The sequence below is a fragment of the Thamnophis sirtalis genome, unplaced genomic scaffold, assembly GCF_051295495.1.
Source record: "Thamnophis sirtalis isolate CommonGarterSnake01/CBP01778 unplaced genomic scaffold, rThaSir2_p1.2 scaffold_1, whole genome shotgun sequence".
NCBI classification, from domain to species: Eukaryota; Metazoa; Chordata; class Lepidosauria; order Squamata; family Natricidae; genus Thamnophis; species Thamnophis sirtalis.
The window spans coordinates 83,659,704-83,672,709 of NW_028261381.1; the positions used below are offsets into that span (position 1 = coordinate 83,659,704).

At 37.3% G+C, this 13,006-nt stretch overlaps 1 protein-coding gene and 1 non-coding gene across 4 annotated transcripts in view; both read left to right on the plus strand.

The window, feature by feature from the left end:
* Window positions 1–13,006, plus strand: part of IPO7 (importin 7) — a 53,039-nt gene that overhangs the window by 37,949 nt on the left and 2,084 nt on the right. The window contains exons 17-26 of one of the 3 annotated variants that reach the window (XM_014051704.2): window positions 2,482–2,548; window positions 2,646–2,771; window positions 2,917–3,014; window positions 4,612–4,707; window positions 5,989–6,209; window positions 6,464–6,672; window positions 7,549–7,752; window positions 10,020–10,136; window positions 12,778–12,813; window positions 12,905–12,963. In XM_014051704.2, the coding sequence (XP_013907179.1) occupies window positions 2,482–2,548; window positions 2,646–2,771; window positions 2,917–3,014; window positions 4,612–4,707; window positions 5,989–6,209; window positions 6,464–6,672; window positions 7,549–7,752; window positions 10,020–10,136; window positions 12,778–12,813; window positions 12,905–12,936 (1,206 nt within the window). In that variant the 3' untranslated portion in view covers window positions 12,937–12,963. The remainder of the gene's footprint in view (window positions 1–2,481; window positions 2,549–2,645; window positions 2,772–2,916; window positions 3,015–4,611; window positions 4,708–5,988; window positions 6,210–6,463; window positions 6,673–7,548; window positions 7,753–10,019; window positions 10,137–12,777; window positions 12,814–12,904; window positions 12,964–13,006) is intronic. The other 2 variants (XM_087717887.1, XM_014051703.2) reach the window with 2 other exon arrangements.
* Window positions 3,140–3,320, plus strand: LOC148049609 (small nucleolar RNA SNORA23). Its single transcript, XR_015695279.1, has one exon. It is a non-coding gene; the product is annotated as a small nucleolar RNA SNORA23 (small nucleolar RNA).

The window sequence follows — 13,006 nt, forward strand, 5'->3', positions numbered from 1 at the left end:
TCTGATTATATTGTTCTTTCTTACTAATTGGTTATTTCTAAAACTTTCATATTTCAACCCCTGCCATTTTTAAGATCTTGCAGGCAGGGGGAGTGCTTATATTAAGCAAGGAGCTTTGTTCCTCTCTGCGGAGCTAGCAGCGCGGCTGGGACACGCTATTCATAAATGTGAAGCTGTATTCGATTGGGAGCATTTAAGTCATAAAATACATAAGCTATACAAATTCCTTTTTAATTACTTATGTATTTATCCACTTTGAATTGATCTTATGGGAGCTCTTTTTAGTTGGTTTAAATTTTTTTTTCATTTATTATTTATTTTTTTATGTTTGCAAATTGCCTTAACTTGACTACATTATTTATGAAACTAAATAACTAAATAGCATATTCTTGATGTGTGTTTTTTGGGGGGGGAGGTATTATATGCATTTTTATGAACTGCAAGAATTATCTGTTGATTATTGCATGAATGCAGGTAGTCTTCCACTTATAAACGGTCAATTAACAACCATTCGACTCAGGAAAAATTGCTTACAGTCCTTCCTTGAAGTTATGACAGCTGCACTACCCACATGGTCACATGATTGTAGTTCGGGCACTTTGCAAACCACTTTAGTCTTCCCTAAAAAGTTAACACAGAAGCTTATAAAGATGGTTGAAAGCTTCCTAGTTCCTTGGAAGGTTTTCTCTTATCCTCATCCTCCATGCAGGGAGGAACTCGTGTGTGTATGCTAAAGAAAAGAAGCTTGTATCCTGAAGTTCTGAGATCTTTTCAGCCTTTCTGCCCTTCAGAAACATTACATTTATTAGCTTTCCAGTCAGAAAGCTAGTAAACATGACTTTTCTGAATAGTAGAAAAGATTATCCAGCCTTCTGTGCCTTCAGAAACATTTCAACACTCTTGAAGGCACTCTTCTTGTGATTGTTCTGAAGACTGTAGAAAGAGCCAGTTTTCTATGGTATGGAAACATTGCATTTGCTAGCTTTCTGGCTAGAAAGCTAAAAACCCTCCATGTTTCTTAATGAAAAATAATAATAATGCATTTATTAAGTTTTTGACATTAAACTTTAAAATACAAACTAACAAAGTAAAAGAAAAGAGAATGACAAAACAAAGTGATAAAAATGCATCAAATGTAACAAAAATAACTTTCTTTTAATATGATGTATATTGAAAATTCAACCACCTCTCTGGGTTTAAGGAACACCAATCTATAAAATATCTTAAATTATTCATAGTCTTCATACTAAAAATCAATATTGATTACCATATTTTTTGGAGTATAAAACACACCGGAGTATAATACGCACCTCGGTTTTTGGGAAGGAAAATGGAGGGGGGGGGAGGAAATTCTGCCTACCAGGTATTCATCTGGCTAGTCCTTAGCCTGGTCAGGTTCAGCATATTAGTTAGCTTGCTGGTTTTGAGGTTGGAGCAATTAAAAAAGCAGGCAAAGCACCGAAGATTGCTTAGCTCATGTTTGGGCTGAAAAACAGCTGCAAAAGCACAGCTGATCCTCAGAGGGAAGTCGAGTGACTAAAGCGGGCAAAGTGGGAAAGGGGTAAGAGAAGGCAACAGCTGTTCCAAGTAGCCATTTTGGGCACTGTGTCAAGCATTTGGAAGCATTTGAAAACGCAATGTGGGCAGCCCAAAAAACAAGCCATTGTCAATGGCAATCTGCAACCAAGAAGAGGACATGTGGAGGCCGAAGAGTAGGGGGCGGCGGGTGAGCGGGGCTACATTCAGAGTATAAGATACACACAAATATTCAGCCTCTTAAAAGGGAAAAAAGTGTGTCTTATATTCTGAAAAATACAGTAAATGTTTTTAATTTCATCAAAAAAAGCCCCTTAAGATATCAAAGGTAGTTAAACTTTTATTTTAAAAACTGCAATTATTTATCTAGTTAAGTCTAATCTAATCTTCAAAATACAAAGTCAAAAGCTGATTCTTCTCTTTATCCTGCAAAAAAAAATTATCAATGGCTTGTAGGTTGCATGAAATTTAATCAAATCATTATCTCATTATCTCAGAGCAGTTTGTCATCTCAGCTAACTCTGTTAATTTCAAAATCCATTCTTTCCATTGTGGGTATATACTCTTTCTAACTTTAACCATATAACAACTCTGCTGCCATAGCCATATATAAAAAAGTCCCATATTTTTTTTCACCTGTATATCAGCTATCCCAGAAAAAAAAGTATCAGGTTTCATTATTACATCTATTTTCTAGAATATAGCTTCTGAAAAATTCTGCACCTGGACTGGAAGAAAAAAATAAAAACAGAAAGATAAAGCAAATGTAAAATGTTGTTCTGAAAAGGTGCAAAAATGTATAGGTATTATGTAAGAGGGGAAAAGAATGAATGTGGATTATGGGGGATCACCTACTATTTGAATCTCAAAATTGTTTTTTTTTTTCCATTTCAAAGTACACAATTTTATACATATCTTGTCTTACATTTAAATATTCTGTTTCAGATTACTCAGCAGTTAGAAGGTATCTGTTTACAAGTAATTGGAACAGTTCTACAACAGCATGTTTTAGGTATTTTTTTTAGTTGTATTAAATAATATAAACACATTAAACAATCTACTGCTAATTTGATCAAAGTCACACTTAACGATACTTTGATCTGTTCCAGAATTCTATGAGGAAATCTTCTCCTTGGCTCACAGTCTGACCTGTCAGCAGGTCTCTGCACAGATGTGGCAGCTTCTGCCTCTGGTCTTTGAGGTATTTCAGCAGGACGGTTTTGATTACTTTACAGGTGAATACATTATGCCTTGTGGAGCTCATGTTTCAAAGGGGAAATGATATGACATAAACTGAAACGCTAATGTATACCGTATTTTTATGAATATTAAGAGGTGGGAACATAAATAACATTTGTAGCATTATTTTTTAAAATACAGATATGATGCCACTGTTGCATAATTATGTGACTGTTGACACAGACACACTCCTGTCTGATACAAAATACCTAGAAATGATCTACAGTATGTGTAAAAAGGTAGGTAACCCATTATATCTTCCTCAGAATAATATTGCATGGCTTTTTAAAACTAGGAAAAAAGATATGTGAATATTATGTCTGCTATGGTTTTAATTCCTCTTCCAGAGTAGATTTAAATGGCTGCAGTCAAATGTGCATAGTATATTATCTATGTCTAGTGATAAAGTCCATTTGCGTTCTGCACATAGACTATATTGCTCACATACAATCTGCTGCCAAAGAGCAACATGAGATCATAGTACTGGTCTAATGATGTTGAAAGACAAGTTTACCATTGTCCAGCCTCCAAATTCTCAAACATAATGGTGCAAAATGAAGTAGAATTTTGAAACACTTTTGTTACTATTTTGTTAACTGCTGCATGAATGGTAATTCCAGGTGTGCTCTCAATAACCCAAGCAGAGCTAAATGTTAGGAATCTTTTGGAAAGTTGGGCTTTTTAAAATCAGGATGAGCCTGAGTTCTCATTGGCTTTTATTTATTTTGGTGATCATTGCTATTAAAATGAAAAGTCTCTCTGTTTTGATTGGAGTTTCTTGCACAGAATGTGTTTATGTACAAGAGGATTTTCAGTCTAGAGCCAAATTCCAACATGGTATATTAATTCAGTTTTCCCTTCTGCCTTCCCACATCCTTTTTATTATATGTAGGACAGGTAGCTCTCTACCTATGATCGTAATGGAGCTTGCCTATTATGATTGCAAGTGAAATGATTTCACTTAATAACCTCCACCCCTATTATCACTGATACAGCTGTTAGGCATACATGTGGATCATTAAGTGGAGCATGGGGTATCCCAGGGGAAGGCTCAATCCCAGACCTATCTGCTCCACACCTCTCAACGTTTCCTCCACCTTCTGAGACATTTTAAGCTCCACTTCCCGCACATAGTTCCCCACAGCCCTTAGGCCTCTTCCCCCCTCCCCCGGGTCTCCTCAGCCCACCCACACCCACCCCGATCGGGTCAAGTAGGGTTTAGATCTCTTCCACACCCTCCATTACCCATTGCACACTTATCTTTTGATTGTCTCTGGAGCTTTCCTCAGCACTGTGCAGACCACTTTATGGAAGCAAAATGAAGTGGTTTGTTCTTGGGCTGTATGCCAGCCTCTTGGAAGCTGTCACCATTTTGGCATGAGGATTATGGACACACTGAAAATGGCGGCTGCTTTTGGGAGGCTGCCGCATGGCCCAGGGACAAACCACTCAATTCTGCTTCCTTAACACTGCTTGCATAGCACTGTACAGACTTCTGGAGATTTCCTCAGCATTGTGCAAATCACTTTACCGAAGCAAAATGGAGTGGTTCCCTGGGCCATGTGTCACCCTCCTTTAAGTGTATAAAACTGGCAAGTCACATTCAGATCTTTTACTGGTTTGTATTTGTGCCGTCTTAACTGGAATTTAGCTTTTAAAATCTGAAATAAAATTCCTTTTAAAAAAATAATAATCTTTTTCATATAGATATGTAAAAAGATTTAGTCATTTATATATTTATGAAACCTAAAGATGACAACATTTTTATATAGCTGAATTTATTTATAGAAAGTGATAATACTGAGTACCAATATTCATAGTTCATGTATTTCCTAGGTCCTTACAGGTGTAGCAGGAGAAGATGCAGAATGTCATGCAGCAAAACTATTAGAAGTTATCATTTTGCAATGTAAAGGCCGTGGAATCGATCAGGTAGGTTAAATAATGAGACTTCAGAAATCTGTGAAGGAAGCCATACTGTGGACATAATCAGTTACCTCTCACATTTATGTAAATAAACACTGTCATAATAAATACATGTCCTCTAAATATAGCAATATTATAATGTTCTGCATTTTCTGTTTTATTCCTGCTCATTTCAAAAGAAAGCATCAAGTTTTCAATGTAAATAAAAAAAGAAAGAATTTTAAAAAGCTTGTTCCATCAAGAAGGAATACAAAAGCTGAACTTTCATTATCATGGGCATAATGGGTGTTTTATGCCTTTTTATTGCCACAGTTATTAAATGAATCACGACAGTTGTTAGGGCACTAACAGATCTTAAGTGAATCTGGTTTCTCATTGACTTTGTCAATCAGAATAGAACCGGAAGGGACCTTGGAAGTCTTTTACTTCAACCTCCTGCTCAGGCAGGAGACTACCATTTTAGACCAGTGGCTGTCCAGTCTGTTCATAAAAACTTTAAAAACTTCGCTTGTCAGAAGCTTGAAAAAGAGGTGTACATAATCACATGCAGGACACTGCAACCTTCATAAATATGAATCAGTTGCCAAGTATCCAAATTTTGATCACATGACGAAGGAAATGCTGCAACAGTTATAAGTATGAAAAACTGTCAAGTCATTTTTTTCAGTGCCATTTTAACTTCAAACGGACACTAAATGAACTGTTGTTAAATTGAGGATTATCTTTATAATCTTGTCCTGTTTTTTTATTTTCAGTAAAAGTTTATTTTAAGATATAATATCATTTGTATAGAACTATACATCAAATTCAGTGTTGTCCTTTTCAAATTCATAATTATTCCTATCTAACTCCTAAATATTTAACTTTTTTCTCAATTTTGAACCACCTTGATCTTGTGCAGCCATTGTAGTTGTCATAAATACGTTGCCAAGTGTCTCAGTTTTGATCACGTGACCATGGGGATGTAGCATGTGTGAAAAATGGTCATAAGTCATTTTTTTAGTGCTATTGTAACTTTGAACAGTCATTAAACAAACTGTTGTAAGTTTAGTACCATCTATATTATCTCCAGTAATCCTAAGAAGAAATCTGAGAGGGGAGGGGAGATAGGGAAAGAGCAGATCTGAATAACTGAAAGTGTCTTCTGTTATACCAGAGAGTTTAAAAGTTAAGAATTTAATACATGCATTGCAAGATACGGATATTGAAAATCAAATGTTTATCACTACAGCGATGTGTTAATATTTGCCTCTGACTTTAGTAACATTTTTCCATCCGTCTCTTTAGTGTATACCCTTATTTGTGGAAGCTGCTTTAGAACGATTGACTAGAGAAGTTAAAACAAGCGAATTACGGACAATGTGCCTCCAGGTTGCCATAGCTGCTCTCTATTACAATCCTCATTTACTTCTGAATACCTTGGAAAATCTTCGCTTCCCCAATAACGTGGAGCCTGTTACAAATCACTTCATTACACAGTGGCTTAATGATGTAGACTGTTTCTTGGGGTAAGCTTGTTGTCTCTGGGATTATGGCTTTAATTCATTAAATTCTAATGTAGAGAGAAGGGATTATATAGATACAACAGGTGGCTCTTTTCCATTTAACTTCTTTAGGTAATGTGGGCTACTTTTATATGAAGTAACAAGGTCTATTGGGCATGCACATTGATCGCTTCAGCCATGCCCTTTATGAATATCTCAGGTAGAATCCATGGCATCTTTCCTAAAACCAAAAGTAATATGATGTTTTCTTATTGCAGACTTCATGACAGAAAAATGTGTGTGCTAGGCCTGTGTGCATTGATTGATTTGGAGCATGTACCACAGGTTTTAAATCAGGTTTCGGGTCAGATCCTGCCAGCTTTCATACTTTTATTTAATGGGTTAAAAAGAGCATATGCTTGCCATGCTGAACAAGAAAATGACAGTGACGATGACGATGATGACGCAGAGGAAGATGAAGAAGCAGGTAATGTAGTGGTTTTTTCTGTAGAGCTGATCAGCAACATTACTGAAGTAGCTATAGAAAATTTTTCAGGAAATTTTTGGTGTGTTTTGTGGTTTTTTCCTGTGATTGCTTCCTTTGCCTTTTAATTGGACTGAAGTATTTATGTATTAAGTATTAAGTATTTTCCTACAGTACTCCATTCTCTGTTCTGTTTGGGTCTCTTGCGTATGAATAATTGGTCTTTTGCCATGTCTAAGAATATGCAAAGACTACCATTGCTAGAATTTCTCTGGAATGTTTCATTTTCTTCTCTGCTGACTTGTTCATGGACTTACCGGCTGTTGTTTTTTTAATTTAATTTTTCAAATTAGAAAGATCTTTTCATTTGGAAGATTAATTTCAGAAAATCAGAATAGAGTGGTGGTGGTGGTGGTGGTGGTGGTGGTGGTGGTGGTGGTGGTGGTGGTGGTGGTGGTGGTGATAAAATCAAAATGGAAATTTAGTATGGTCCAGGAAACATATATTTCATTTTCTGCAACTATTTGTCCCTAGAACATAGGCCTTGATTGCATATATCTAGTCATATTTGTTGTGCTCTTCAGTCTGTTCCAATATTTTTTATTTTTGAAAATAAAGCTAAGCAGACTTACACTGTTAAATCACTGGCTCAATTCATTTGATGTTCTTGTGTTCTATCTGGTTTGCAGTTATCATTTGGTAGCTGGGTAATATAGTATAATATGATTAAATTTGTGTTCTATTCCTAACCTAGTGTATTAAAGACCATGTGATTTTTAAAAAGCATGGAATTTTATGCAATACAAATAATAAAATAATTAAAGGGGAAGAGACTAAATGAAATTTTGGGCACTCTTAAAACCGTTTGTTTGGTTACAGAACTGGGAAGTGATGAAGATGATATCGATGAAGATGGTCAAGAGTATTTAGAGATTTTGGCAAAACAGGCTGGAGAAGATGGAGATGATGAGGATTGGGAAGATGATGATGCTGAAGAGACAGCACTGGAGGGATATTCAACTATTATTGATGATGAAGATAACCCTGTTGATGAATATCAAATATTTAAAGCAATTTTTCAGAGTAAGAGCTGCCATAGTTTTCATTGAAAATCTGTATTCCTGTATCTGCTGAAATATGTATTGTGTTGTGCTTATAAGAAATATGGGAACTCAAGGGATGCATGTAATTTGAAAAGACTCAGAGGACGCATTCAAGGAATTTGAAAAGCTACACCATAAGCATTCATCAAATCTGAAATGAATCAGGTTTGATGGAAGTTGATAGTTTAGCACAATTATTAGTAGATACTTCACTTTTTATTGTAAAAATTAGTCTGTCAGAGATAAATATTTAGGTTACCTTGGCTAGAGCAAATGTTTTTAATACTGTAGCAAATTGATCTTACAGTGTCAGATTACTGGTTGTATTTCCTATAGAAATAGCTAGGGAGAAAAATCTATAAATGACATTGGAAGGAAAGAACTGGGGCAGGAGGATTTTTCAACTTTGGTAAGAAAAACTTAAGCAATTGTGGGGGAAGTAAGATGCATACATGTAAGAATAGAAACAAGTAGATTTTGTTCTCAGCAAAATTGAATAACAGTTAACTCTTACCTAATATTTCTCTGGTGATAATATTTTGCTTGAATTTTTTTCTGACATGTCTGTCTTATCAAAGAATAGAAGAGAGAAAATAATTTCAAGTGATGATATACATTGTATTATTTCTAATCAACAGTTGTAGATGCATTCCACCTAACAATTATTAAATAGATTTTGATCCTACCGTGTTTCCCCAAAAATAAGACAGGGTCTTATTTTCTTTTGCCCCATGAAATATGGCCTTGGGCTTATTATAGGGGAGGGCTTATTATTTTCTGGGGCAGGTGAGAAGCGAGGTGTGCCTTTTACCTTTCCAGTTCCTTTGCGTTCCTTGCCATTGTGCTCAGGGAAGTGGCTGGTAAATAACCCTTCTGGTGAGTTCAATCAAACATCTTGAAATCGCGAGAAGGTTTTTTTGTTTTTGTTTTTTACCAGGGGCTTCCCTGAACACAATGGTGAGGAACGCCACGGAACTGGAAAGGTAAGAAGTGTGCCTCATGGCCCAACACCGTCCACCTTGCCCCAATGGTAAAGGCAGCCTGCCTGGTTCCCTTCCACACTGTCGCTTTAGCGAGGGGTGGCAGGTGGGGGGGAGCAAGGCACGCCTCTTAACTTTCCAGCTCTGTCGCGTTCCTCACCCTTTCACCCATTGAATCCCGTTGTAAAAAAACCTCATGAGTTCAACTTGCGAGATTTTTTTTACAAGGGGATTCAATGGGCGAAAGGGCGAGGAACGCAGCGGAGCTGTCAGTCTCTGGTAGCGCTAAGATGTGCGTCTCGCTTCTCCCCCCCCCCCCATATCTGCCACCCCTCGCTAAAGGGACAGCGGGGAAGGGAATCAGGCAGGCTGCCTCTATCATTGGGGTGAGGTGGGTGTTGTTGGGCCGTGAGGCGCCCCTCTTACCTTTCCAGCTCCGTCGCGTTCCTCGCCCTTTCGCCCATTAAATCCTTTTGTTTACAAGGGTATTCAATGGGCAAAAGTGCGAGGAATGCGACGGAGCTGGAAAGGTAAGAGGCACGCCTTGTTTCTCACCTCCCCACTTGCCACCCCTCGCTAAAGGAACAGTGGGGAAGGGAACCAGGCAGGCTGCCTTTACCATTGGGGTGGGCGGTATTTTTTTATGCGAGAAGGAACAGGCACGAGGGGGTGATCGCATTGCTGGCCTGTTGCTGTTTTTGCAGCAAGCCCTCTTTTTGCCCCGCAAGCTGTACCAGTCGATGGTACAGTGGTAATGGCGGGGACCAGTTGCGCATGCGCTTAAATAGTTGGGGGCGGGCTTATTTTCAGGGGAGGGCTTATTATGGTACATACTCTGAAAAGCCCAATTGGGCTTATTAACAGGGCATGTCTTATTTTCGGGGAAACACTGTACTCTGTAATAAAGTCAAATTTCAATTGCACATTATGCAAATCAAACTAATTTCATAATAAATTGAAAAAGGATATATCAAAGCATATATAAATATAGGTTTTGTTGGATTGATGCATTTAATTATACATTTTTCCCCCAGGGTTAAAGACTGCATAATTAATATTATTTATTTTATTTATAAAATCTCTCAGTAAAAATAATCCCAGAGCAGGATACTTAATTATAACAGCAAAAGCAAAATTAGAACATCTGCAAGAAAGCAAAGAACAGACTAAGATCTACCAATAGTAATCAAGAGGCATCTAAAAATAGTAAATTAAGACTTATTTGCATAGAACTTTCCAAATACTTACATATCTATATATTTTGCAGCACTTCAGAATCGTAACCCAGTATGGTATCAAGCATTGACACGTGGTCTTAATGAAGAGCAAAGAAAACAGTTACAGGACATAGCAACATTAGCAGATCAGAGAAGAGCTGCTCATGGTATGCATTTTAATTGAATTTTACATGGCTATATTAAGTTCACGTCATTAGCATTTTGGGATATGTTTCACCCTGAAAGAGCAGCTTTACCTCCTCTTTAAATTAGGAAAGTCTTGATCACTAAAGTTGGAGCCAAAAAGAATCAGCTAACTTTAACTCTTCTACTAGAAGGTTAGTTTAGACTTCTTCCCCTCCCCTACTCTTCTTTAGTTATAACTCTGCATTTTCAAGATGGATGACTTTTCCTCAGCTCCATATTAGAGCTGACAAGAAAAAGAAAAGAAAAATCACATGTCCTTTTCCGATGGCTTTCAGAACAAGCAGTTCAGAAGGGTCAAAGAATCCTTTTCAGAAGGATTTTGCAAAACCAATGTAAGCCTAGTAAAGTTAATCAGAGAGGCGTGGTCAGCAATTAGCTCCTCAGGTCTCCATAGAAGAAGCCACCAAGTGCCAAAGAAAGATATTCAAACTCTAGAGCAGCAACAAGATAATACCCAAGAAAAAAGTTTCAGCGAACACTGGAGAGAATGAAAGTCACTGGTTGTCAAACTCCTATGCAACAAAGAGGAAGCTATAGGAAGAAGCAGCATCAACCTGATCATGATTTCTTGAGCAATAGTTTCATTAAAAAGCAGTCCACAACAGCCACAGCTGATGTGGATTGATGTGCCACATAGAACCATGGTTTTCTGTCATAAGGAAGCAGAGGCATAGGAATTTTTTCAGAGGCATAGGAATTTTTCCTATCTCACAAGTCAAACTGAAGCCAGATGAGTTTCTAGAAGCAATTCCAGAAGTAGAGAAGAGGGTTACAAAGCGAGCACTGTACTAGACTACAGTTGCCACTCGTGACAATTCTGTGGCAGCCTTTCCTTCTTCAGGACTAGACCTGGTCAGCTCCAAGTTTAGTAATCCTTATGTAGCTTGAGGAAGTTGTAGTTAGTATCATTAGCAGTGAATTGCTGACAGTCAACATGATCAGCTGACTGCCAAGAACAAAGGCACAGCAAGATCCAAGTCTTAAGGCTACATTGAGGACATGTGAATTTGACATTCCTGCCCTCTGTCCATTGCTAAAATGGCAATAGCAAATTGAAAAATGCTATATGATGAGATATGTTAGAGAAGAGAGGGAGGACTCGTTTTTATTCTGGTACAGCAGGAAACATACAAGATACAAAATTCATTGCAAGACACATCCCAGAACCTTAAGAAAGAACATGGTTCTGTTCAGTCTGAATTACGTGAAAATAAACTCTATCTTGCTCTCCCACCAAAACAAAATATATAGTACTAACCAGCTTATGGGGAGCCAGTCATCTGTACTAGACAGAACTTTGTTATCTGGGTTTGGCCGTTCTGCTGTTTTTCTGAACCCAGCAAAACCCTGTATCTTGCAAGGAATATTGCAAAATATCACAGGACATCAGAGGCCTGGTACCTGTGGGATTCCAGCTGAGAAGTCCAGCCTTTAGAGAATGATTTTATGCAATCTAGACAATCATCCATAACCTGTTTAATGCTCTTATTTCTATAATATGTAACCTAAAACATTCAACTAGAAGCTGCCTATCCAGTATCTGCTGGCATAAAGGAATGGGTTGTAACTTCGTTTGTAAAAGTTCTAACTGACTGCAGGAAGTTCCAGGTGCAATTGTAAGAAGCTCTAGTTTACAAATAGTTTATTCAATTTCTGAATGAGACCCTGGAGAGTTGCTATTTGTCAAAGTAGATACTGATACCCATACCATTCTTCAGAAAGTCATTCTTGCATTTCAAGGGTTTGTGGGTCTCTGCTTAGCTATTACATTCAGTTTTCAACGAGGACCCTGTGAAGTGCTTGCCGGGTAAGCAATAAACTTTCAAATTTTGCATAGTTTCTGAAGTATGAGATTTCTGGAGGTGGATCAGGAGATTGCTGCAAATACTTTGCACTTTGGGATTTATCTTCTTGACGGGAACAGCTTCCCCATATCTGTTATCCTTATCATATACCACTTCCTCAGAGATGTATGCCTCCGTTCATTGCCAGTCATATATCTCTTTTTGTCATGGTACTTGTCCTTTGGGCCCAAACAAGGGTTCCTGTTGGACCCATTTCAAACTCCATCCACACAAGAAACTGTATTTCCAAATTTAAGCCTAAGTCTCTTGTATTAAAGAATGAATCTGTCTCAAATTAGATGTGTACTTTGTGCTAAAATATTTCTCGGGTGCTCTCTGTAAGGTCAATAGTCTATTGTCTTTAAAACCACATAATCAAATGCTGTATCAGGCAGGTCAAAGTGTATGTTGCTGTAGAATTCTCAGTCAGAAAGAATCAGCACTCATTTGTCATCCCAGCTCCCTCTGTCTGACGGCCAGCCACATCTGCAGCTCAAATTGTGTAAATAATTATATTTTCAATAACAGTATGTGGTTTGCAGCAAAATAAACTGATGGGATTAAAATGTTCATCTTCATTCTCACTTATAGATGAGAATGTCTGAAGACATTTCTCTTAAAAACATTGTGGACACAGAAACAGCTTAAAATATATTTCTCTTTTTGGGGGAGAAATCTTTACGTTTTAATAATTTTCTATATTGTTCATCACACTTGTGTGACTCTGATTTTGATTTTGCATTTTCTTTTAAATCAGGGCCCTTTTTTGAACCAGCCAGATTCAATACGATGAGTATGATAATTTTAAGTTTTTATTTGTTTCTCTTTAAGGCTGGAAAAGTATATATAATATATTAATCATTCTTCTGCTTGTTATTTTATAGAACACTCCTCTTTTTTTAATATGCAGTTATAAAGAACTGATTTTTGAGGATCTCTTGAGGTATTTTTAACATTAGAACTTTTTGTTGATTGTAAATAACTTA